Source organism: Notolabrus celidotus, chromosome 16 (assembly GCF_009762535.1).
Source record: "Notolabrus celidotus isolate fNotCel1 chromosome 16, fNotCel1.pri, whole genome shotgun sequence".
Classification (NCBI taxonomy): Eukaryota; Metazoa; Chordata; class Actinopteri; order Labriformes; family Labridae; genus Notolabrus; species Notolabrus celidotus.
In genome coordinates this window covers 14,947,646-14,975,591 of record NC_048287.1, presented here as the reverse complement: position 1 = coordinate 14,975,591, position 27,946 = coordinate 14,947,646, and the positions used below count along the sequence as shown (strand labels likewise).

Sequence of the window (27,946 nt, the reverse complement as noted above, 5' to 3'; positions counted from 1 at the left end):
CTTGATGTTGGGTCTGGACCTGCTCTATTTGTAAAGGGTCTTGGGATAACATTTGTTGTGATTCGGCGCTATAAAAATAAAGATTGATTGACTATATATTTACATAATGTTTGTATTTACAGCAAGTTGAAGTCATCAGATTAACTATCTTTGAAGCTCTCACCTTCTCCTGAACATCTCAGCAAAGATACAGCCGACGCTCCACAGGTCCACCGGTGTAGCATAACTGGACTGCAGCAGCACTTCGGGGGCTCTGTACCACAATGTCACCACCTACAACACACACAATATAGAAAAATGTTAAGAAGTTCAACAAAAAAGACAAGGGCACAAATTGTACCCAATTTCTAGTGTGTAGTTTTTCTTGTCAGTATGGTGTGCCCAGATCACAGACTTTCAACTGCAATCTATGCATGATGCTGTATATTCTACATAAGCAGGTGTCCACAGGTTTTCTATTAGCATTCTAAACATTACAATGTTGCACTGGATTTAGCTTGGCAGATGTCACATGTATGTTAAGAGATAGTGTGCTGCCCATCGTTGATAATATCAACACCCACTCCTATACCCCTCCACCTTCCTAAGTGTATTATTCTTTAAATACATTTCCTCTCATGCATCAACAACCTCCACCTGAAGTATAACAGCAGTCATTTTGTGCCACTTCACAGAAGTCATGGTTTCCAAATTTCTCCCTGTGAACTCCACTGGGAGCTGTGAGCATAAGTGTTTAGTCATAACCTGGAGGAAAGCAGCAGCATTGTTAGCAGCAACAGCTACAGTAGGGAAAGCCTCCAGACAAAACTCAGTGACCCTTAGTAAGAGAGTGGACTGGTTCCAGGTGCTTTCCTTAACTCCAGATTTTTCCAACAGCTTTTGGCTGCAGTTCCTCTCACAGGCACTACAGAGTGCTTATCTGGACCTTAAGAGACTGAGGCGAATGTGTATAAGCAAAAAGAGTTCGCAGTCACCTAGATATCTGTATTAACTGGATTGGACTCTTATGTGGGAGAACTTGGAAACGATCCACGGAGGTTTTGGGTGTTGGTCACGTGTCTGTTGGTAAAATATGAAAGCACTGGTCTTCATGGGGTGTAGATAGCCAAATATGAGGCAAACAAATGGAATCTGGTCACCTTCCTGAGATGTCAGTTTGAATCAGCAACCAAGTGACTTATTGACTTATTTTGGAGAAGCCATGTTTCTGCATGTTGCTGGATGATTGCAGTTTCACATGTTTATTTGTTTAAATCCTTGTTTTAAAAAGTCCTGAATATCTTTTTCTTTTACTGCAGTTTAGCATGTTAGCAATGTGACTTTTGCTGGTTTGTCAGCTGATCTGCCAATTTGTTTGACACCAAAACATTTCCAAAACAGTTCAGTGATCAGCTTTAAAATTGGTCACAGGCATTCATGGTCCCTACAGTATGAACCCTACTTGTTTTGTTTGTCCACTAACATTTTCTGTATCTCCAACCTGAGGTTTAACACAAAGTTCATGTGTCATCAATATCTTAACAGCTATTGAACAAATCACTGTAAAATTTGTCAACAACAAGCAAGGTCCCCAGAGGATATTCTGATAACTTTGGGCTCTCACATGCTGCAATAGTTGTAATTGTCGATGTAACACCTAAGCCAGCAGGCCCAGTCACCAATACTATGCAGATGCAGAGTTCATTGTGAAAGTAAAAAGACGCAGTAATTGTTGAACTTTTCTGTAGTTCAACTTTAGGTCTTGCCTTTTTATCTTATAACTTGTTTTAGGACTAAAAGCTAAACAAAACCATTCCCAGGGTCAATATTAGCATGCTAGCAGCCTGGAATTAGACAATCCATGTGTTATTATCTAGACTGTTTATCCAGTTTAGGGTCAAAGTGGGCTGGAGCCTATACAAGCTGTCATTTAGTGAGAGTCAGGGACTATTTGGACAGGTCCCTAGTCCATCACAGAAATGACATGAAGACAAACAACCAGACACACTCACATGCTCACCAATGGGCAATTTAGGGTCACCAATTACCCTGATAAGCATGTATCTGGACTGTGGGAAGAAGCAGAGTACCCAGAGGGAAGCCATGCATGTGTGGGACAACATGCAAACTCAACTCAGACATGCCCAAGCCAAGATCTGAATCAGGAACCTTCTAGCTGTGAAGTAGCACTGCACCATTCACAGCATGAACTTCAGGTAAATGTAATGTCAAACATCTGAATGCAAGCATTGTGACTATGCCCACATTAACAGGTTAGAACTAGCATTTAGCTCAAATCACAGAAGTGTTTAACTCTCACAGTCTGATAGGAGGAATAAAAAGTTCAGTCACAGTCTCCCCTTCAAAACTGAATGACACTATTAATAGAGCCGGGGGCCGGTCTAAGCAGATGTGTGTTACTTTCTCATCTCCTGCTTCCTGCTTAAGTGGAAATATAAAGGAAGTTGAGGCTAGTTGGCTGAGATGTGTCAGCTGAGTAATGTGACCAAAAATGAGACATGCTCAGAGAATGAACAGACTGACTGTTTGGGTCATTGAAGATTTTTTAGAACAGTGAAACCTCAGAGAAAATCATGAATGGAAGTTGCACAGCAGCCGATTTGGTCAGGCAACAAAATGCCTTTTTTTAGCAAAAATAATAATAATCAGAGCTGCATTTCTGACACATTATGAAGATATTATACCCAACTTTCTTCATTTTCACCTTGTAACAAATGTTCAGCCACCATACATAGACATAGTCTAACACATCATATTTCAAACTGATCACTGATGCATTAGTGATTAATAACCCTAAGAGCGTCTACTTGCAGCTGCAGACTCATGCACTTCAAGTTTATAGCACTGCAGTGTCGAGAATCAGGGCTTATATGAACACACACGCACGCATTGACACGTAGAGCCTTCTAGGAAGAACCACAGACCTAGAGCTCAGAGTACATCCGTTGCACTGCAACGTAGAGTTATTCGAAAACATGCCCACAACTGCAGATTCAAACATTTATATCACACATGCATGCACCTGCAGACACACAGGAAGAAAGATGATATAAGGTTTGTTTCAAACTGAAATGAGACCCTGACAATTTGCACTTTAGAGAGCTCTCTTTAGTATCTATTATAAGTTACTCTCTTGTTTGGTTTGCATTACAATATAAAGCAATTAGTACTCTTCCTTGTTTGTATTGTTTTTTTTGTCAAAGAATATCAAAAAGAAAACAAACAATATTGACAAATCATGAGTCAGACTTTTCTAATTTCTCACTTCCCTACTTTGTTCGTGACACATGACCTCAGAACGTCTTGTTCCCACTCAATACATTTTTTAAAGTGTCCCTAATAAACTTTCCTTGATCAAAGAAAACATTATTCCCTAAACCAGAGTGGTCATGGGAAGTACTAAATCTCAGAGAATACAGTGTCCATGTTTATAACGGTAAACAAACGTGTCACACAGTGTGGCTAACTTTATTCTTATTAAATTTTGGACAACATCTTTGCAACTGAAAGAAAAGCACGCATCAGGCTTAAGAAATAACACAGTTGTCTCTGCTGATTACAAAAATCTCACATCTCAGATTCAAAGTTTGAGACCACTTTCAGTCCTTTCCCAACAAGCAGCCCACTCTCCGCACTTCTTCTCACTCTGCAGTCCTTCCAACTCTAAATTCATCCTCCTCCCTCTCTCTTGTAATCCCATGTTCCCTCTCCATAAAATGCATCCCCCTCTCCGTCTGTCTGTTTCTTTAAGCCCCTCGAGTCTGTAAAACACACATCCACAGTGCAGTAAAGTCTACATAACAGTTGCAGAGTCTGCAACATCCATGACAATATCCTTATCACACAGTCTCACACTCCAGAGAATACTTGGATATCTCTGTATCAAGTGAGTCTCAAGTCTGTTATACTTAGTGTCCTTGTTACAGGAGTGCATGCTACAAGTCATGGTCTAAACTGAACTTACTAGCAGATTTCTCAGGGATGATAATGCAGACACATGGAGTGCTGCAAAATAAAAAAAGACATTCCCAGATTTCAATGTTGTTCTGTTGAGCTTTTTTTCTGTCCTTTCCCTTCCTCTTCTTCTGACCACGTTTGCATTCCTTCTTCCTTAGTCTCCCTTTCTCACCCTTCTCATTCTCTGTTCTGTTTCACATATCCCCTCATTACACACTCCTGCTCTCCCTCCTCTGAACAGGCTGAATGGAAACAGAGATACAGGCACAGGGTAAGTAAGTCACCCCCTAAACTGTGCAAAACACTGTTTTCCCCCTAAGTCAGTTGCTTTGCATTTTCAATCTGTCTATGCCTATCTCACACTCCTCTTCCCTTCCACATGGTAACAGAAAAGCCAGAGGAGGTCAGATAAAGCAGAGGGAGAGAAAAAAAGAGAGAGAGAGACTGTGTGTGTGTGTGTGTGTGTGTGTGTGTGTGTGTGTGTGTGTGTGTGTGTGTGTGTGTGTGTGTGTGTGTGTGTGTGTGTGTGAGTGTGTGAGTGTGTGTGTGTGTGTTAGGCTGAATCCAGATTAAAGGACAACATTCTGAGAATTCCTCTCTGCTGAGAGCATCCTCCCCCTCACCACCACTCTTCTCCTCCTCCTCCACCTCCTCCTCCTCTACACTGCTGCTCTCTGCTCCCCGCTCCGCTTCAGGGAGGAAATGGCTTCCTCTGCCCCTGAGGACCTCCAGACCTCCTGCGCCGGACCTCCAAGACTGTATGACTTGCAACATCCGGACCTGTGCCACCAGAGCAGTGCATGTGCAGCCAAGAAGAATGACAATAGGGTGCATGCATGTGAGTGCGGGGGCGTTTGGTTTGTGTTATGTGTGAGTACTTGCACGTGACAGAGGGAGCACCTGCTTTTGCCTGAATTCACGTGCTCCATTGCCAAGTGCTTTTGAGTGTGTGTGTGTGTGTGTGTGTGTGTTTGCGTGTGTGTGTGTGTGTGTGTGCGTGCGTGCGTGCGTGCGTGCGTGCGTGCGTGCGTGCATGTGTGCATTTGTGTGTGTGTGTGTGTATGCAAATGTATGCAAGATATCTGCAGCATGTGTTTCATGTTTAAAGGATAATTCCGGTTTATTCAAGCCTGGGTTTTATTTTCATATTGTGTTGGCCATCATTCCTGTGGGTCATGAAAAACAGTACTTTCTGGGTCAAAGGTAACTCAAGAGATGAGCTCACATGCATGTAGTATAAACTATGCAAGACTAAAAAAAACTGAACCAGACCGATTTTTTATGCTACATCCAAAGCATGAATTTTGTTTTGAATCTGCAAAATTTGGTGTGCAACTGTCAAGTTCTAAAGATCAATCATCAAGAATAATAGTCAATCCTAGTAACAGGGACGGTCACTGACATTCCAGATGTTCAGTTTTATCTCCAGTGAAGTGGTTTAGATAATTTGGTTTAAAAAATATTTAGGGCCCCCAGTTTAACCCAGTTTGTAGAGCAGGTGCCCCATGTACTGACAAACAGTCCTCATCCCACTGGGAATAGGATCGATGCAAACAGGATTTAGATCATGTCCTCCCCTACTTTCTTAATTTCCTGCACTTATCAAGATGTCCCATCAAGGAGAAAAGAAAAAAAAAACTTCAAATTTAAATTAACAAAAAAAAAAGTTCAATATTCTTGAGCAAATACAACAAAAGGGTCAAAACTAAAACTGCTCTGGGGTACAAGCTTTAACTACTAAGTTAAACCAGCACCCCTTACTAACATATATAACTGTTTACCTGTTGCTAGAAGCTGGGTCTACTTCCATTTTGAAGGGACCTTAGGTGAGTGGATACTTTTGAATTGCTGCAGTAGGGCCCAAGGGTAAAATGACTCAAAAGTATTGTCCTATGGGTGCAGATTTAGCCAAATGGATAAGCTGGTACGGCGGAATGTCCGGGTTCGATTCTAGCCTGCAGCCCCTTTCCTGCACTATCTACTATCATCTCCACCCTAAACAGTGTTAAAAAGTACCAAAAATACAACTTAAAAAACATACCAAAAAAAGGTATAGAAATTGTCCTACAAGATGACTACAGAAATAAATCCCATGCTACTGAACCATGACACAAGCATTTTCTTCCCGTCACTCTCCATGTGCGACCTGAGACCATGAGGATGACTGAGGCAGGAGCTTAAGGCTGCAGAGCCAGAGGCACTGGGGCTGATGGGACTTGGCTGGGGGCCTGTATTTACATTCTCTCTCACTGAGGAAGCACAGGATGAAAGAGCAGCACTGCACACACAGACACATACCTTCTACACACGTGCACCCTCATAGATAAGTACTTTGGATGCACCTGAGGCCAAATTACTGATGTAAATGAATCCATAAGAGCGTGATTGGAGGTCTTAACTTTCAGCAATTATTGAAGATAGAGAAATAAGGGTGAATTGCAGTTTAGTCTCTCAGGTAAATGGTTCCCCCGTTTCATGATTTAAGTCTTAAGTTAGAATGATTACATTCCTGAACGCAATCCACCACAAATTAAAGCCTTCCTTTGTGAATCTAAGGAAGGAAAACAGATAAAGCTGCAGAGTGTACATGCAGGGCACATATGGGAGAAGCTGAGCGGATGTTATAATAATAAAATGAACAAAACTATGCACTCTGAGAGTACAGTGGAGCTGGAGCTGTAATGTTGTGTCTCCAGAGAGGCCCCCTTTCGAAGCTCTAGCCCTAGCAGTCAGCCATGTTGTAAACACCATTATTTCACTCCTCCCTCACTTTCCCTCTTTCTCTCTCTTGTTCTGCAAAAAGGACAATTTATAGTCCTAACAATGGAGCTTCACAAAGCCAAGAAAGGAAATAAGGAAGGAGAGGCAGATGAGATTTAAAAGAGAGAGGGGGGGGTAGAGACAGAGTTACAGGAGTCTCAAAAGAAAAGTGCAAGAGCAGCACACAAACTGTATACAGTAAAACAGAAAAAATGGGCAGTACAACTGTTGCCAAAGTATGCACAGTGTACAGGAATGCAGCATGGGGCCCTCGACGAGTGAAACAAAGACAGCACAGTCAGTGGCTCTCTCTCTCCAGTGCTACCACATCCGCACATCATTAGCTGGAAAATTCCTGATATATGCTGTAATTTTTTTTTCTCCCCCCCCTCCTCTTCCTCTTGCCGTTGCTGGTACAGACAAGGCTTCAATATCCAGATGCTGGTGTGTGCACACATGCACTACACACATACCAATCAGTAGTACCCCCTTTTCCCTAACTGGAGGGAGGCCAAGAGGCCATCAACAATTAAAACAGTGAGGTGTAGAGGGGAGTGTGTGTGTGTGTGTGTGTGTGTGTGTGTGTGTGTGTGTGTGTGTGTGTGTGTGTGTGTGTGTGTGTGTGTGTGTGTGTGTGTGTGTTTGTGTGTTTGTGTGTTTGTGTGTGTGTGTTTGCGTGTGTGTTTGCTTATGTCAAATTGGGGCCAGCCCCCTTTGCTCCAGCCGGCTGCAGTCAAAGCACAGAGCATGACTTTTCCTTTTTTTCCCATGCGGAGCCGTTTGAGGAGATATCTAAACATTCCCAGAGTGCGCTGCACGTGCTCTCCTGCGTGCAGTGCAAGGGTTTTCCCCCACTCCCTCTCCCTGCTGCTGCTGCTGCTGCTGCTGCTCTCTCTCCTTTATTCTGTCTGTCTGTCCAGAGTGGAAACACACTGTCTGGGAAAATAAGAGCATTACAGTCACCACTGTCTTATTAATTCTTGGTCATTATAAGTAAGAAATGTCTGTTTCCTCTCCTTAAGTCTGCTGCAGAACTAGTGACAGTAAGCGACTGATGCTTGCATGTGTTGCTCACTTTAAAGACTGTGGGACACTGGGGATGCACCGACATCAGCTGAGTATCAGTATCAGCCAATATTTGCAGTGCTGATGGATTTCAGTCCATAAGCAAATAATTTGGCATTCACAGGTTGCAGTGGCTGAATTCTGAATTGCATCAGCTTTGGAAGGCACACTATTACCCTAATGTTTCAGCCTACTGCAAGGATTTTGCTTAGTAAACATAATAAACCTTTTTTGCATGCAAAACTCAGGAGCTGAATGACTAATCATCATTCATACTTTTTATTCTAGAACTATTTTTACAACAATATATGTATTAAATCTAACTTAACAATTTTTTTAAAGTTTTTTTCTTTACTTTTAAAGTACTAAAAATAGTGTCTTAGTCCATTTGGGTTTATAAAAGCACTATTAGAAGCCTTTAAAGCAATGATTATTATTATTTCTTTTTAAGAATCTTATGTTCAAGAAGTTTGTTCTGGAAATTTGTGCTCAATCAAAGGTTGTGAGATGAAGGCCTTGATAACTTTGGGAATACACTATATGGACAAAAGTATTTGGCCACACCTGAATTATTGAATTCATGTGTTTCAATCAGGCCCCTTATCTCCAGTGAAGGGCAATCTTAATGCTTCAGCATACCAAGACATTGTGGACAATGCTATGCTTCCAACTTTGTGGCAACAGTTTGGGGAAAGCCCTTGTCTATGCCAACATGACAAAGCAAGGTTTGATGTGTTCGGTGTGGAAGAACTTAACTTGCCTGTACAGAGCCAGGACCTCAACCCCCATTGAGCACCTTTGGGATGAACTGGAACAAAGATTGCGAGCCAGGCCTTCTGGTCCAACATCAGTGCCTGACCTCATCAATGCACTACAGAATGAATGAGCAAGAACTCCAACAGAAAAACTCCAAAGTGTTGTGAAAAGCCTTCCAAGAAGAGTGGAAGCTGTTATAGCCACAAAAGGGGGACCAACTCAATATCAAAGTATATGCATTTGAATACAATGTCATTACAGTCCCTGTTGATGTAATGGTCAGGCGTCTGAAAACTGTTGTCCATACAGTGCATGTTCTGATGATAAACAGTAGTTTGCGTCTGTAGCCTTATGGGGAACTGATGACAACAATATTAGAATAAGCCACAACAATACATTAAAAAAAAACTCCAATTAGGATCTGCTATGAGATAAACTGATATTTCCAACATCAATATTGGGGCAGGCCCTGATCTTCTTGAATAATTGTATCCATGTGGGATACTATGGGGCATTCAAAGAGGTTTTATGGTTGTTATTGCCCTACATCTTTTCAATAACTTAAATGTGGCTAAGTGTGGAGGTTGGTTGTCACTCAATCAGAAGGTTGGTGGTTGATCCCAGGTCTTGCAGTCCACAGATGGATGCGTCCATGGGCAAAACACTGACCCCCAAATTGCTTGTGGTGGCATAGCCAGCAGTGTGTGAATACATATGGATGGGATTGTGGCATCCTCCGCCATCAGTGTATAAACGTCACAGGAATGGGCACTTTGAGTTGTCAGAAGACTAAAAATGTGCTATACGAGTACAGCCCATTTATCATTTCAAGCTTCAACCAGGGCAAATCTTGGTAACAGCCAATAACAAGAAACTTGTGGGTTGTCAACTTCGAGACATTTTGTCTGCCTTGTCATCTCTGTGTAGTAAGATTACGATAATGTTCAGTAATTGAGAACACACCAATCTAACACTTTCCTCTCACTTACACCCACATACTCTGGTTTACATATAAAAAAGTGGCAAAAAAATTGGAAAAGACTTTCATCGTGAAAAAAAAAAATCCAGACTTTATGGAGTCTGACTGTTCTTAAGAGCTTTTTATTGTAAAGGCCCATCGTCGGTTGAGTGCAGGCAGGAAATCTGCTTTCAATTTGTTTGATGTCGTCTGAGATATGTGCGTCTTATTCTTATTATCGTAGTGGGAGGGCTATAAGGAAGAGTGGGAGTAGGGGAAGAGTTGGGAGAATACCTTTGATCAGGTAACAGTTTCCCTAATCTGCATATCTCCACAACAATAGAAGATATGTTGGTTACTTCACAGGCTGTTAGAGGACACTTCTTTTAATCTGATGATGGCATATAACAGCAATGTAATGATAAATGATTCATTTGATCATATAAAAAGAAACCCAGAGAGCATTTATTTACTGAAAAAGAATTGAAAGAACCCAGCTTAAAGACTCATAAAATTCCCATTGGCTGCTGCGTAACTCAATAAACAGACTCACTTAAGATAAGCTCAGAGGGAAGACACAAAAACATTTTCCCTAATAATAAGCTTATCTTGTCATCTTCTATAAATCATAGCACTCCACCCGTTTATTTGGGTTTCAAACAAGAAAAACAAGAGTTCAACAACAAGAGATAACATAAAAGTCTGGTGGCATTCCCCTTGACTTTTCCAAATCCAATTTGACAAGCAACGACATGCGCATGACATCCATTAGAGCAGATGCTTGATGGGCTTCATGGGACCATGCTGTCAACCTCCCAAACAAAAATGGCTGCCTATGGGTGGCTAAAATTGGTCCAGTATGAAGGCAGTGCCATCCAAAGTATTGTTTTACTGTTTTGTTGCATTGTTAAGTTGATTGGGTTAACCCACCTCACATCAAATACACTACCGTTCAAAAGTTTGGGGTCACCCAGACATTTTTGTGTTTTCCATGAAAACTCACTTTTATTTATCAAATGAGTTAAAAAATGAATAGAAAATATAGTCAAGACATTGACAAGGTTAGAAATAATGATTTTTTATTTGAAATAATAATTTTGTCCTTCAAACTTTGCTTTCATCAAAGAATGCTCCCGTTGCAGCAATTACAGCATTGCAGACCTTTGGCATTCTAGCTGTTAATTTGTTGAGGGAATGTGAAGAAATTTCACCCCACGCTTTCTGAAGCACCTCCCACAAGTTGGATTGGCTTGATGGGCACTTCTTGCGTACCATATACTGTCAAGCTGCTCCCACAACAGCTCAATGGGGTTGAGATCTGGTGACTGTGCTGGCCACTCCATTACAGACAGAATACCAGCTGCCTGCTTCTTCCCTAAATAGTTCTTGCATAATTTGGAGGTGTGCTTTGGGTCATTGTCCTGTTGTAGGAGGAAATTGGCTCCAATCAAGTGGTGTCCACAGCGACGCATGGCGTTGCAAAATTGAGTGATAGCCTTCATTATTCAAAATCCCTTTTATCTTGTACAAATCTCCCACTTTACCAGCACCAAAGCATCCCCAGAAAATCACATTACCTCCACCATGCTTGACCGATGACGTCAGGCACTCTTCCAGCATCTTTTTACTTGTTCTGCATCTCACTAATGCTCTTCTGTGTGATCCAAACACCTCAAACTTCAATTTGTCTGTCCATAACACTTTTTTCCAATCTTCCTCTGTCCAATGTCTGTGTTCTTTTGCCCATATTAATCTTTTCCTTTTATTGGCCAGTCTCAGATATGGCTTTTTCTTTGCCACTCTGCCTAGAAGGCCAGCATCCCCGAGTCGCCTCTTCACTGTAGACGTTGACACTGGCGTTTTGCGGGTACCATTTAATGAAGCTGCCAGTTCAGGACCTGTGAGGCGTCTATTTCTCAAACTAGAGACTCTACTGTACTTGTCTTCTTGTACTGTTGTGCACCGGGGCCACCCACTTCTCTTTCTACTCTGGTTAGAGCCTGTTTGTGCTGTTCTCTGAAAGGAATAGTACACATCGTGGTAGGAAATGTTCAGTTTCTTGGCAATTTCTCACATGGAATATCCTTCATTTCTAAGAACAAGAATAGACTGTGAAGTTTCATATGAAAGTTCTCTTTTTCTGACCATTTTGAGAGTATAATCGAACCCACAAATGTGATGCTCCAGATACTCAACTAGCTCAAAGAAAGGCCAGTTTTACAGCTTCTTTAACCAGCAAAACCGTTTTCAGCTGTGCTAACGTAACTGCACAAGGGTTTTCAACGCGTTTCTAATCATCCATTAGCTTTCTAACGTGATTAGCAAACACAATATACCATTAGAACACTGGAGTGATGGTTGCTGGAAATGGGCCTCTATACACCTATGTAGATATTCCATTAAAAACCAGACGTTTGCTGCTAGAATAGTCATTTACCACATTAACAATGTATAGAGTGTATTTCTGATTAATTTAATGTTATCCTTATTGAAAAAAACAGTGCTTTTCTTTCAAAAATAAGGACATTTCTAAGTGACCCCAAACTTTTGAACGGTAGTGTATACTTTGTTTGGAATAATATGATGCAGAATTTTCCAAAGACCACAACCAGGCGCAATCCTAAAGGAGTTACTCATTCCAGTCACTCGGAAGTTCGAAACTCATAAGTCCTTTCAGCTATCTGTTACTTCCCGGCTGGCTTAGTCGTCACTCTCAAACAAACAAAAAAAAAGCCAGTCTTAAGTTAAGGCTCTAAAACTCTACTCTACCACAGTCACCTCTAACCCTACTCATCAGTGTCTGAGTTGAGTTCTTTAGATGTCCACCCCTCATCAAATCCTGCCCCCTTCCATCACCACCAGTGTCTATAATCTAACAGGGGGGTGTTCTTTCCTGTTCTCAACCTCACTGCACCCCGTCTGAAGACATTTCACATTCCTTTTCTAATCTAGTAAAATAAATAGTTGTTCACTCACAATTAAGTTTCTAAAGTTTGAATAAGCTGAAGGATGATTAAAAAAATATCTCCTGGCCTGTGATTGGACAGGTACAACACAGACGTTGATAGACTTCCATCTAAGTTGCTCGAAATACAACTTATAATGTTTATTTGAATGTTAATCATCATTAACAATGCATTATACAGAGGAATTCCAGTATATCTGCAGACTCCTGGGTTGTATTCTGATGCAGCATTTTTTGCAAATTCAAATGGCATCAGAAGAAACAGTTTCCCCCTGAGGCGCTTTGGCAGGAATGGGATCTCAATGAGATGGACAGAAAAAAAGCCCCCTCTCAACTCTTTTCTGGTTTGTCAGATTAACCCATCAGCTTTTCCCCATCTGCCTGTCACTCAAGCAAGTACAATGAGCCTGGAGCCTGACTGGGGTCATTAAAAAACCATCAACAAAGCAACAGATCTCCAGGGACTGCCAGGGGTAGCCTAATCTGGACCCCAGTACCGACCCAATGGGTGGTCTCCCTCCCTCTCTCTCTCTCCCTTGGAGGGTGAAATATGTGCAGCATGGTTGGTGGGTGATGCCGATGGGGCCATCAGTCACATGAAGCCATGCATGTGCAAATGCAGCCAGACTCCATTGCATGTTTTTTTTTAACACACTTGGAGCGCATTTTGGTCAATGACATATTAACAGCCCTGCATGTTGCTAGGTGAGAAAGCAAACTCATTGCAAAAAGAGAAGTTCGAGCAGTGCTGGTAAATCATCAGCAGAAAGTACAACAGTTCTACTTTCAGTTAGTGACACCGGGAAGGAAAGAAGAGCGAGGGGCTCTTTTTGATGACTTTATGCAGATGTTTGCTGCAACAATCTTGTCATTCTAGAAGTGTTAAATGAATCACTTTGAGAGCGAGAGAGAAGTGTCTCGTTTGCTTAAGCAACAGCAGTTCTCTAAAGCCCATCTGTCTGCCAGTAACAGTGGCATTAGGTGACTAAATAAGCAACTGCTGGTCTGTTGCTCATCTGTTGGGTAAAGGGGAAGATCCTCTTAAGTGCTGTGTGTTTGTGTGCATATTCGCTGCTACAGTGTAGATTATCTGCTTTTATTAGCAAGGGGAAACACTGAATGGATGGATGGACATTGTGTGTGTGTGTGTGTGTGTGCGTGTGTGCGTGTGTGTGAGAGAAAAGATAGGGGGATTCCAGACAGAGGGGTATTAATCTAGAAGTGGAGATCCTGAGCTCACATTGCTTCTTTTTGCTTCAGCCCATGCACATGCAAACACCCTCACTCACACGTTCCCCATCTAAATTCTGAGCCCCAGTAGTTATAACCAAGGAAGGAAATGAGTCTGCAAGTGTATATGCATGAGTAGTTTCGGGTGCTTATTTTCCACCACTCAATTCTGCCGGTGAATTCCCTGATCATGAGTGTACCTCCAAAAGTGCCCGAGTTGAGGCATAGTGAAGAACAAAATCAACACAAAGACAAAATCCTTCAGTGAAACCAGACACACTGAATATTGTGTAACACTATAAGAACTTTTTGGTGAGTTACCTCTTTCCCTGAGAGTTAGTTGAGTATTTTGATCAGTCAGAACGATACTTAACAGAAACAGGAAAACACTGACTAGCTTTATCTGATTCATAAAAATTCCCCCTACAAAAATACAGAAAAATTACCGTGGCCTGAAATATATAACTGAATATACACAGAGAAGAAGACTGGACCACTTGTTTTTAAATAGTGCAATAAAGTAATTGGCAAATGACCAGGCTCCTCCAGATGTATGCTGGACTGTGAATATTTACATCACTGCTGGATTCATGGAACAGTTGGAAACTAAATTGATTTGTAAGGTCTTCAAAAGCTTGAATTAAAGAATGTCTTGAAGGAGTTGGCAAGAGTCCTTACAAGATGGTATAAGGTGCATTTAGACCAGAAGTTCCAGGGACTTTTAACCATTGGAACTACTCTTTCAGGAACTAAATGGTCCCTGTGGAAGCACATAGTTCCTGGGAAACGTCCCTCGTTCCGAGGTAAAGTTCTTGTGCTGGAAAAGCACCTATAGTTTACATAAAAACAGGAGCATCCATGTCCACTTGTCTGGCTGCTCAACTCTTGTTGTGTGGTATCAAAGGCCCAGATTGGACGATGCAGTATTACTGGATGAGTCTCCCTTAAAAGGTACAGTGCTTAGAAAATACAATATCTACTGGTCATATTCTAGTTTAAACAGCTTCCTTGCTCACCCCTCCTGTTGGTGAAGTTGCAGAAGGGATGGTGACCTTTAAGGACGAGCAGATGCTGTTGATGCATAAGTATGATTCCATTTGTCAAGTTTTTACCATCAAAAACTCAAAAATTATTTTGCCCACAGCAACCACTCTCTTCTTCTAGTTTGTCTTCCAACAAGAGCATTTCAGGCAGCCACTCACTAAATACAAAAAAAGAATTGGGCTGCTAAAAGTTTGTCCCCTCTGTGCCACTGTAGAAACCTGGTGGCGCAAAAAAGTGGCCTCCATGTTCCCGCTTCTTATGTAGATATAAAAGGCTCATTCAAGTGAACAAAAACGTAATTATTTTTAGATTCAGATAATTCTAGGCCAACTTAAACAAATCTTTAAATACTGTAACACACTGCCTCTTTCAGTTCCCATGTAAGTTTTGCTTACTTGGCATAACTCGAGTCTCATGGCCTTCACCTCCAACCATCATCCTGCTTCCAGTGTTTTTGATGCCCTACCAGCAGATTTGGTGAGTAACTAATGTTTTGTTACCAGTATTTTAAGTTTTATTACATCTCCACCTGCTCTACCTGTAACACACTCTGAAACCTCCGAAGTAAAACAATCATAGTTCATGCATTATATCAAATTCACATAAAGGGTTGGTCCTTCATGGAAAAATCAAACATTCAAAAAATGGACAAAACAATCTAATCTAATTATCATGCACAAATAAACCTGCGGCCTCATGACTGATCAGGTTGATAAGCAAAGAAGCTAAATCCATGGGGTTGCAAATATCTGTGTGAATGTGAAGTAAAAGGAAACCTTCTTTTAGTAATTAAAGCTTATAACAAGGTACTGAGCTACTGTTGCCCGCTTCCTTAATCTCCAAAGTCTCATCTCTTCCTATTTCAAAGTCCTCCAAAGACTCCTTTCAGTCTCTCTTTCTATTTTATCTGGTCATCAGAGCCCACAGCTCAACAGTCGGACATCAAAGTACCGACAGTGGGAAGGGAGGGGTGTCCGTCTCTCCTCGTCTGTCCCATCCCTGTCTGCAGCGGCCACTGAGGGATTCCTGAGACGGACCACGGGGGCCCTTGGCTCTCATTTTACACAGAAAAAACCCTAGCATTTGGCCTGGCGTTGTGGAGCTGCTCGCTGATGCTCTGTAAGTGCCCGCTACGTCACTTAAGACGCTTTTCATCTAATTCTCTGGAGATGGGAGGGTACTTCATGGCAGAGTGTCAATGATTATGTGTGTTAGTGGGTGTGCACATTTATAATGTTAAAGCTATAGACTTTTTCATAAAGACCCTGCTTCTTATTTGTCAAATAAATGATCTACATGTTTTGCTCTAGTGTAACAAACCCTGTATTCCAAGCTTAAACAGTTTGATAAATGCCACTCAATATCTTGTTTCACCAAGTAAAATAAGGGAGGACCATCCAGCACAAGGAACAAATAGCAAAAAGGGAGTCAATCCAATCATTGTGCATGGAAATAAATATCAAATTCTTGTTGTATTTCTTGATCTAGCTATTGGATTTTTTTTTGCCTACTTCACAATAGAGAGCTAAATTTTCAGATTCTAAAGGTTGAGTTTGTTAAAACCTCTCAGCATGACACCGAGTTCACTTCCAGCTAAATACAAGTGGAAAAAAGCCACTCTCATGTTGCGTCAGAGCCTGTGCTCTTAATGACATCACAAACTTATACTTAAGGTCATTCAACATTCCCCTATCCAGGTCTATTTCTGTCTGTGACCTAGTTTAAACATCCTGCGACCCACTTTTCACTCTCTCTTCATCAGCCCGGCTAACAGTGTTTGTTTTGAGTCACTCTGCTTTAAGAAACTTTGGGATGAGACTAACTGAGGTCAGAGGTAAGAACGTCACAACTCACCACTGAGGTGAGCGCCATCTGGAAGCTGTAGATGCGGGCTAGACCAAAGTCGGCCAGTTTGATCTGTCCCGCGCTGGTCACCAGGATGTTCTGGGGCTTCAGGTCACGGTGAACCACGCGGTGTGAGTGCAGGAAGTCTAGCCCCTGGAGCAGCTGGTACATCATATCCTGCAAGCAGCAAAATGGGGAAGAGAGACAGGAGTGGCTTATTTTTAGCATGACAGTGACAACAATTAAATGGCAAAGGAGGGATCAAAGGGATCAAAGTTTTGGGATATTGGTGTCATGAAAAATAACACTAGTGAATGTAATAGTGGGTAAACAGAACAGACAGGAATTTGGGTTCAGATACAACACAGTTTTTCTTGCAAAATGTCAAAGACAGATGGTTTCATGTCTGCACATCTCTATGTTAGACAACAAATTAATTCCTTCACCAAACCAGACAACAAAAGGCCTGAATGACAAGAGCCTGCAGTGAGAAGTAAAGCATAAAGGCAGAGACACTGTGGCATGGGGGGAGTTAACTAGAGGAGGCCTGTGACTTTTCTTGTCAACTGTAGCAGATGTTTGATAACTGACACACGCGCACATACACACACACACACACACACACACACACACACACACACACACACACACACACACACACACACACACACACACACACACACACACACACACACACACACACACACACACACACACACACACACACACACACAAAGAGAGGCCCCGCTCTGTACAAGCATGGCTCTCTGTTTCTCAGCAGCTGTCCTGCTTCAGTTAATCAGTCCTGGTTGTCTTTTTTTATGCCCCAAATCTGACCCTCAGAAATGGCCAAAGGCACAGGCTGCCCTCGTGTCACACAAGCAAGTTTCTTTACTGGTGCGAACAGAACGATGAACTATGTGGAAACCAGCTTAGACTTGTTCTTTTCAAACTGAAATACTCTCAAACAGGTCCTGCACCTGTAAACAAATACGATTCATCGACATTCAGCAGAGCTAGGGTTGGGATTGTTGGTTGAAAATCATGTCTGGGGAGAGCTCTTTCAGGTCAAGGCCCAGCTACAGATCTAATTGAATGAATGTCGGGATTGCAGAGGAAAAAATGTAACTCATCAAATTTTTTTTAAACTAAACACGTTAAAAGGTGACAACCTGGAGAGAAAACAGGTGTTTGTGAAATGTATTGAGCAATGCTGGTGGTGGTTTGTAGCATTCTGGGCTGTACACCCCCCTCCAAAACACACACACTCCCTCCGCCAAGACCTCACAAGTGACATGGACCTGAGCCCGCAGTGCTATTCACTGGCCGACCAGCTGGTGAGTGAGTCAAAGGGGTCTGCACACTCAAGCAGAAAACATTAGCAAACGGCGCGGGGCTGGCTGCTGTGCTGGCCATAGAAGAAGGGACCGGTGCCACACACACACAATGCCACTGAGCTGGGGTGTGATATGTGTGTGTTTTCTGTGCGTTTGTGCACACACACGCACACACACACATTGATGCGCCCATACACAGTCCAAGGTGCACATTCAAACAAATGGAAGTGTAAATACACACATACTCCATTGGCATCAACCCAGGGTGACACTGTGTGTGTGTGTGTGTGTGTGTGTGTGTGTGTGTGTGTGTGTGTGTGTGTGTGTGTGTGTGTGTGTGTGTGTGTGTGTGTGTGTGTGTGTGTGTGTGTGTGTGTGTGTGTGTGTGTGTGTGTGTAAGCATGCATGTGTGTGTGTGTGTGCCCTCTGACCAAGGGCAGGCAGGATGCATAAACAGACCTTCCTTTTTACATCTCCATCCAGCCATGACCCGGTGAGGAGGGCAGCAGACAGACAGGGCCATAGGAGAGAGGCAGGCAGTTGGTTATTTTGTGTGTATGTGTGTGTGTTCTGGGAGGGGGGGGTGGGCTGATACAATAGCAGACCCCCACCACCAGTTCCTCTCTGCTTTAAATAGCCATTTCACCGTGCTTCCTTTCAGCAGCATTTCCTAGTAAACACTAATTATCTCAGAAGTGTGACTCTTAGACAAACACACAAACAATCTTGGCCCCCTTTGGCCTGAGTGTCATCTCCTCTGCTGCATCAATTACCGTCACAACTGAGTAATATCACATCATCAACTATAATCAGCATGAGTGGCAGTATTAACAACAGTGAAATCCAAACTTTAGAAGTCTAAAAGAGCTACATTAATACTTGGATGACGTTTAACACCACATGTGGCACAGAGTTTCTCTCAGCCATCTCTCTTTCCTCAAAAAGTTGATTCCAGCAGCAACAGAACTCAGAAAAGTCGCACATTACGCAGAACAGCCAGCCAACTTTGACGTAAAAATATCAACACACAACAAAATCACAGAAAAAGGCAACAGATATGACCTTAAAATGGGGCAAGGGGACCAAGAAAAAAAGTAGTCGGCCCCTCTGCAAGATGCAGTCAAAACATGGCTTTAGTGAGCCTCCTTTTCTAATGCAAATGCACCAGAGGCAGCCATATTGTTTATTGTAGCCAGGCACAATATGGGACATCTGCCGGTTAGCGTTAGTGTAATTCCCTCCCCATGCTTCATTAACCTCCCCCTTTATGGGCCTGGAGAATAGAGCTGTGGAAGCTTGGAAAGTGGTGGCGGAGGAGGGTGGGTGAGACCCAAGCACTGGCCCAGCAGAGGAGCACTGAGGCCCGGGCAGGCCGGCCGCTTGATGTCCTTCCAGCTCATTTGATTCCTGGAGGAGGACCTCTTTCATCAATGACCATGTGGTGGGTCTTGAGTCTGAGTAAGGCGGAGCGGGTGGTGGAGGGAGGGTTGGGGGAGTCTGGATTTAAGGAAAAGTATGCCTGTCGTATTTGGTCCAGGGTCTTTGTATACAAAGAGTGTTTTTTCTCAGCTCTGGGTATTCAAAGTCTACCCTGTTGAATAGGTGAGTGTTCCGTCTGATGGGCACAGGTATGCTTTATTTGACTATCTGAAGTCATGGGGTATAAATGAGTGCAAATCAAGCTGTTGGGCAGGGGGGTTGCACATAGGGGGGTTACTATGCTGTGTCCACTGTCCTAGAAACAACAGGGGATGGTGCCTGTGTCATCGTGTCGCTCCTAGTTCTTTTGTCCCCTAAAGGCTCTAGATGTATGGATGTTCTGAGAAAGTAGAGGAAGGAGGGGGTCTATAAGGGGTCAGTATGCTTCTTTAAAAAAAGAAGCTTGTTTAATTGTTGAACAACTTCCTCAGTATTTTCCCCTGAACTGCATTAATGTCACAACATGAGGGGGGAACCAGCATGTTTTGTAACTGTTTGAAACATACAATAACAAGCCCAAGCCAGAGACAGTTTGTGGAGGAAAAGACACAAAGAGGCTTATTAATACAATCTGGACTTTTATCTTAATGTGTATTTCAGCAAGAAATCTTAACTCAAATCTTCTACTTAATGTGTGTGTGCAGAAGTGCAGAATCAAGCACTACACCATGAACACCATTGAAAAGAGACCTTCAAAACAAGCTCTTGAACTCTATCATGAGGCCTTTAAATTGATTCCTTTGATGTGAACATGGTCCAAGCTGACCAATCTTTAATTTGCAGTTATTCAAAAACAAGATCAAGAAATGCTCATTTTCAAGAAGCAAGAGCAAATGACCCCATTACTTGAAAAATGACTAAACTATAATTTTAAGGGCTACAAACAACGGGTTCAAACAATTGCTTAGAGTATCTATTATTTACAATGAATTGTGTTGTGGAGTGAAGCGCTCAAAGGGTATTTTCTACATCCTGCCAATTAAAACAAAGGCAACAAGCAATACCTCACATTAAGAAATACTGAAAAAAATGCAGAAATAGGTTCTGTTGATGTGTTAATTAACTATCTTGTCATTTCAGTTCTAAACAATACAATCATACTTTGGCTGTGGAATGATGTGTAACTGTTACAATGCAGTGTCAGTTCTGCAGTAGAAATAAAATACTTGGAGTGATGACCACAGTCATTACCGGGTAAGATATCCGCAGACACGACTGTCCCACAATCTGTATCAGCTTTAGTTAAACCCTGGGAAAGCCTCAGGTGTGATCTTCCTGACTCGTCTACGCTTGCACAGCATCCCGCCGACATTACAGCTCCACACAAAACTTGCACACATAAACCCAGCCCTGGGGTTACAGAACAACCATTACTGTAGCTTCTAAAACTTCTCTGTTTCAAATATGACATTTTAAACTGTGGGGCCCCTCCATCCAAAAATAGGGATTTCCTTTTCCAATATTGTGCAAGATACATTTACAGACCTTGGGGTGAAAGATGATAGAGAGTTTTTTGTGGGAAAGATTGAAATAAAAAGAGGAGAGGACTGGTGACACATCCATTTCCGACCTTTGGGCAAAGTGGAAATGTACACTCAGTTTATTTTATGAGTTGGATGAATTGATATTATGAAAGTCTTTCAAGAGGATCAATAAGTCTAGCTTTTCTACACTAGATACTTCTTTCCTGTCTCCATCTGTTAATACAGAGTAGGCTTGGAGAGAGAGGGCAGAGTGAAAATAGAGAAGGCAGGGAGCCTCTAATTTGGAGCCCATCTGCCACATGTGTTGCCCTCCAGAGAGCTCCGATACCTCTGATGTTTGAGGGATCTTTACTCTGTCCTCTGTGTCTTTGGCCAAGAAAACTCACTCAGCACCACGCAGACACAGCTGTGGTCATGCAATGTTCAACCACAGAGGATTAGCAAATAGCTTCCTTTAAATTTGAAATAGAAACTGCAAGCAATGTATCACGTTTTTGTTTTGGAAAACGTTACTTGTTAAAAGTACATTCAACTGATTTTTTAATAGTCATCATTAAAGCCTTCAGTTTATATCAAACACTATTTGTCTTCCTTTGTGGTGCTACATAACAATTTCAGTGGTTACCTTGATGGTCTCAGGTGGGACGCCAGGGTCGGGGGCCTTCTCCAAGTAGGTGGTCAGGTCCTGGTCCACATGCTCAAAGACCAGAGTGAGTTTGGTTTCTCGGTCAGTCCGAGACACTGTGCACACATCAAACAACCTAAAAGAAGAGGAACAGGTGGAGGCGGTCAATATCATTGATTCCATGTTGGTCCATTCTGCTGAGCCAGCTGAAATGAAGCCTCTGACCACAACTAATGAGACCGAGTGCAGAATGTTTGTATTATTGTATTGTTATCTTTATGACACCAAATGTGGTGCTGCGTCTTCAATCATTCTCTCTTTAAAAAGTGAACAGATTCCATGTGGTTATCCTTTGATAGCAAGAAAAAGTTGCAAAAGTTTGGCATATTTTTGTAAACAGTTTAATTTTAAATTGGATGTATTATTAACATTTTAAATATGATAGCTCAGTGGATGAGAGTAAATATACTGTTCTTTGGGGGTTAATAATTAGTGGTTTTAAACAAAATAAGACATTGCAGGTACAGGTGATGGTCTTTCTTGTGAGTGTCACTGGATTACATTAGTATAGAAAGGCCCTCATTATCATTATTGGGAACACCTGTGTGGTTGCAGCTTGGACAAGGCCAATTAACTACACTAGAATCTGGTGTGTGGATACAGCAAGGCTAAAAGGGATCCTTATATGTTTGCCCTTTTTGATTATTAATAATAATCTACAGATTTAGACAATCTTTTATTGAACAGCAAAGCATAAACCACTCTAAATCAGATATCTTAGGACAAATAACCTGTATCATGACACTCAAATCAAGGGTATTCATAATGACAGAAACATGCCTGACATAATGAACATGATTGTAGACAAGAATGGTCATGTGCTCCAATTATACCCTGACAAATCAAGCTATTATTTTTAATGGAAAAACTTCTGAAGATTCAGGGCCATAAAGACCACCGACAAACAGGCGCTTATGGCTGTGTTTCACTAGGCAACAAACTAAGGCCAAGAATCCAGATTATGTCAGCAGACCAGCCAAAGCAGGCTTTGGTGAAAAGCTGAAAAAAGCTTTCCAGAATGTCCTCTTCAAAGAGCTGGGGACCACAAGCAGCATTCCTCCAGCAGCGCTATGACAACTCCTGATGCTCTCTGGGAAGTTGAGTGGACCCTGCGTGTAGCAGAGGCAGCATCTTTATCACAACAACACTGGAGACAATGGAGCTGAGAGGGATCTCCATCAGACAAACGTGGTTTAAAGGAATGGATAATTGTAGTTGCATTACTTTTGAAGTACGGCCCTTTCACTGTTATTATTTTTATTAAGGCATTTGAATGAGACAATACAGTCAAAAACTCCAAAAAGGGAGCTTCCACATGCCATGGCAGACCTTATCTACATTTGAATATATTTATCAACTTTGCAATGTGTGATAAACCCTACCCAGAACTTTGAAGTGCATAAGCTTTATCTTTCCACCTGAAAATGTCTGATAGAATCAGAGGAAATGTTGTCACTAAATAGAGAACATTCATGATTATTGCTGTAAATGTTAATTGATAGGAATCCTATTTGATGCCACATCAAAACTGCAAAGCTGCTTCCAACACATGTGCATATATAATGCAAACTAGCTAATCTAAATACGCCTTTGAAGCATTGAAAGAAATGACGATCCAGAAACTCTTTCATACAAATCCAACTAAGGCATCGTATGTCTGTGCCAATACCCTTGTAATCAGTGGACTTGAAAACACTGGAGTAGGTGTGGTGAGTGAGAAGCAATTCATTCAAGGTATTAGTACTGTGCATGATGTCACAGCGTAGACGGCGCCCTCCTCTCCAAGCGCTGGGGTTAAACGCCCCTCACAGCTCGATTGTCGGGCTACAATGGGGGCTCTCAGCAGACACTGAACATATGGAATGAATAATGGCCCTCATTACAAACATCCAGGGGTTGCCTGGAGTCACACAGAAGACCCACAATGCACCCTTCCTGGTGGTGAGATGCTTGGCTATAGTGGTTAGCTAAACTGGAGGAGAGTAAAGTCCTCTGCTGAAATAAAAAATAGAAATGAGTAAGGGAAACTTTCATGCCAGCTGACGTATTTGTCTTTCAGTGAGACTGAGCCCCATTGTGTATCCATTAAGAGAAAACCATTATCCTCCATTATTCATTGATTCACTGGGGATGTATTGTCAGGGGCACATGGGCTCTAGACTTTGCTTCTGAAACGTCCATTATGAGCTTCCTTCCCAGTCTTAAAGCTCACAATATTCCATAATAAAACCAGCAGCAAGGTCAGACCTTGGCATGTGCCAACACATGACGCAGTTTCTGACTGCTGACCTCTGAGGGAACAATTCATTACAAAAGTGAAAGAAAATGGCCTCTATGTGTACTGCGGAGAGGCCAAATACTTTGAGACTGCTGTCTATCTGACTGGAGAATTTTCAGTAAATCCAGTTTGACTTCAGAATAACAAGAGTTGCTGCGTCTTGCTTAAGGGCACTGCAACAGGCAGCTGAATATTGATAGTCAGCATTGTAAAAATGCAACCAATAAAAGACAAACAATGTTTTACTGTGAAAATGCATCAAATCTCTGCTAGACTTTTTACCCGTCTGTATAGTGTTTTAAAAAAACGGTACCACTGAAAATAGCCTTGATTGATTATAAGACATTGGTTATCTTCATGAGCTAAGCTATTTTGAATATTAAGATTCATCACTGCTCTCCACAGCCATAGGTTCACTTTAAATCTTAGATATGTGTGGATTGTTGAAATGTTAGTGTTTGAAAAAATGATACGCTGGTTTTGAAGAGTTTGAAAATATCTTTTAATCCCCCAAAATAAGCTAAGGACTTAACAATAAAAAAAACCTATATGGCACCCTATATAATATATATATATATTTTTTTTGTTACCAGAAATTCCAAGCATTTCCGTTACAACACTACCGACTAATGTGTCCACTTTAAACAGTGTGAAGGTGTATGCTTGCGATTTCTAATTGATTAATTCCTCTCCTTGGTAACTATCTAATAAAATAGATGGGTTTTTATTATTTTGGTGCCTTTTGATGCCAACAATCATTAACATACAAGACTGTATAACTTTTAAACATGTGGTACCAAAAAGTATAAACATATAAAAAACTTTTCAACCTGCGTATGATCCGTTATTTTGTGTACACTACTGGAAACAAAATCCAGCCATTAAATGCATCCAAGCCAATTACATATAACCAATAATAGATCCACATATTTACTTATCCGTTCAATTTATATGTATGCATTTATGAACTTTTGTCTTTTTGGACAGATCATTGGTTATTTTGTTTGTTAACTGTTGGTCATGCAAACATTTTGATTATTTAAATCTGGACTTCAAAAATTGTGACTGGTGCTTTTTCGCAGACATAATTTGCAGATTAATAGAAATAAACAAGATTTGCAACCTCTGTTTATTACAAGTCAAGTACATGACATTGGATTAAGATTATGTTCTTACAAATATTTAGAGAATGTTACCAGATACATGATTATTTAGCTTCTTGCCAGATAGATGCCTTTAGAGGGACCAATTATTGATAGGATATGAACATTACAGGTTAACCAGTGTTCACTGATTCAAACTGGTGATGTCCAATACTTTACCAAATCCAATTCAAATTTATAATTAGCATTTGCAAGCATTTAAAACATATCCACACTGTTTCCTGTTCTGTAGCTGAGAGTTGAATCCAGATTCTTATCAAAAAGTGTATGACAGGATCAAATTGATTGGAGCTGACCAATAATAGGTCAAATCTAACAACATGTAGTCAACGAAATTTGAGAAAGTTGCGATTTCACAGGTGTGCAGCTACTGTCTACCAACAGTTGCAGCAGCCAGTTATTATGCAACCTTGAGAGAACAGTTAAAGAAGATTTTCTGCTACAAAAAAATGCCAAGTATGACTGCGGGTCTAACCTAAAGGTCAACTGAGGCAGCTTAGTTACCACCATAGATCATCAAAAAGGAAGTTGCATGTCTTTGTCTTGTACAAAAAGTTCTGCCACTTTCTGCTCCCCTCCCTCTCTCTTAAACACACACACGCAAACTCATATACAGTACAAACACACACTGGGCTACCCACCTCTCCCTCACTTACCTGACAACATTGGGGTGCTCAAAGGCCTCAAGCTGCCTCAGTACCGCCACCTCCCGGATTGTGGAGAGAGGCATGCCCTCTTCCTCCGTCTGGACTCGAACTCTTTTTAGGGCTACAAAGCGTCCCCCGTTCTTCAGATCTCTCGCCTTGTACACTTTCCCATAAGCGCCTTCTCCAATCTCGGCCACAGGCTCATACTGAGTCCCCGCACTTTCTCTGTCCATTTTTGCTGATTATTGTAGTTCCTCGTCTCTTGTTGAAAATATTGCGGGGAATCCCGGCGAGGGTGACGAGCCAGAGAGTTTCTCACAAAGACATTCTCACAGAAAAAAGTTGGCACATGCAATGCCTAGATGACAGGGAGACACAGATGGAGGAAGACACCATCTTTGTCAAATCTGGTCAAATTTTGCTCCAGGTAAGCAAGAACAGGGCTGTCATCATGTTTTATTCCGACTAACAACACAAGAGCCCCGTTGCGTCCAAACTTCCACTCCTCCTCCTATTACGCATAGCAACTCATGTCCTCCTACCACCAACAAAAAGTGAAATAATTCAAATTAATCAGGTTTAGGCTCTTTTTCAGAGAGGCTTGCGAGAAACAAACTGTCTCGCGCTTTCTAAAATTCACCTAACATACAATGTTGTTAAGCTCATCTGAACTGTCTTTCTCTGTTAAAGGAAATTAAACTAAAACATTTTAAAGAGAGCACACAAACAATGAACACAAACTTTACACAACAACCCGTTCAATGCGTGCTAAATACCAATCTAACGCTTGAATGTCCTGTTTTATCAAAGTCCGTGCATGGGGCGACACAAACTTTGAGAGCACGTGGCTGTCTGATTGCATTGTCTGAACTTCCTACAGCAACAGTCCATTTAAAACGCTATAAAACTCAACTTTCAGACACAAAACCGATATAATTGCGTGAAACAGTTATATAGCAGAGTTTTAAAAGTGTATTCATTAGCTAATACAGCGTCTCCTAATTTTTTCTAATTTAATTGCGCGTGGGCTCAAATAAGCTAATTAAAGTGAATTCTAGAAAGTCGGAAATTGCTGTTTTAGGGTTTTATAATGTGTCCGTATTGTAAAGTAACATCCAAATGTTCTCAAATAAACTTATTGCACAATAACCTGCAAACATATCCACACTTTTAGAGTTTACCTTAGTTTATGATGTCAATAAAATGTCGTTACGTCGGCATGTCCGATAAAACGCTGAGGAGACACTCGCGTGTCAGATAAAATGTCCTGCACCAAACGCATCACTGTCCACTGTCCTCCATGCGGGGGCCACACAGGTAGTTGGACGGTGCAGCCTCTAACCCCCCATCCCTCAGACTACACCAGTCCAGGCAGAGAGACACTCAAACAAGGGAGGAGGAGGTGGAGGGGGGCAGTACGAAAACTCACACACGCACTCTCACTGCAACTCTGTGGGTGGGGGGTGACGAGGGGAAGGGGGTATAGCATGTGGGGGGGTCATAGGACAAAGGCAAACGCGTGATACAGCCCTCCAAAACCACGCTCTTCTTTGGATTTTCTCCTCTCTTTCTTCTCCTTTTTTCTTCCATATATCCCCGGATAGGCCCATGCCACTGCAGCCCCACTCGCCTGTGTGAGCTCCGTCTCTGCCTGGCTTTCCCACGCCGGCTGAATGTGGCCTGACCCCCTTCAGAGAGGTTTGACACGGAGCGGGGACATTTCCGCATTCCTCCCCGACTACAAAGGCTCACCGCCTCCTTTTTGCTCTCCCTCGGCCTCCTCGGTGCTTTACCATTCATAGTCCTCTCCGCGGGTTTTGTCTCCCGTGTCAAGCCCGGGAGCACCGCGGGGATCGGAGAGGGGAGAGAGGAGGTGTGTTGGATGGACGGCCACACTATCTATCTCTCTCAAACTATTGAGGAGCTCCCGCAGGAAACAATGCGCCAGCGGGTATGCGATGTGACAAGCTCGCCCTAGATAGACCTGAGGGGTCAGGTTCAAGGCCCGGAGGCTCGATCCGTGGCAGGAGGGGACTCTTCTGCTCTGGTGGTCGTTTGCATCTAGGCTCCATGCTTAAGGAGTGATGACCATGTGCTCCTGGATGGCAGGATTTGATATGGAATATGGAACAATCTAAGGATCATCAACTGATAAACCTTGGGTTTATTTCACAAATAATTTAGAAATCTCTAAAACCAAACTTAAAGATAAACAAAAACAACAAACAACATTATTTACCATAGCCTACTTCCAAATATTACAACTTAAACTTCTTCAATCTGCCTAAACTGA

General features: G+C 42.0%; 1 protein-coding gene across 3 annotated transcripts in view; it reads right to left on the bottom strand.

Annotated features, from left to right (window-relative positions):
- cdk6 (cyclin-dependent kinase 6) overlaps positions 1-27,630 on the bottom strand; it is a 39,228-nt gene extending 11,598 nt beyond the window's left edge. The window contains exons 1-5 of one of the 3 annotated variants that reach the window (XM_034704110.1): positions 26,835-27,630; positions 25,663-26,191; positions 21,506-21,641; positions 16,590-16,757; positions 164-273 (exon numbers count right to left, since the gene is read on the bottom strand). In XM_034704110.1, coding sequence (XP_034560001.1) covers positions 164-273; positions 16,590-16,757; positions 21,506-21,641; positions 25,663-25,886 — 638 coding nt within the window. In that variant the 5' untranslated portion in view covers positions 25,887-26,191; positions 26,835-27,630. Of the gene's footprint in view, positions 1-163; positions 274-16,589; positions 16,758-21,505; positions 21,642-25,662 lie in introns of all 3 variants that reach the window. The other 2 variants (XM_034704108.1, XM_034704109.1) reach the window with 2 other exon arrangements.
- Between the last annotated feature and the right edge of the window lie 316 nt (positions 27,631-27,946).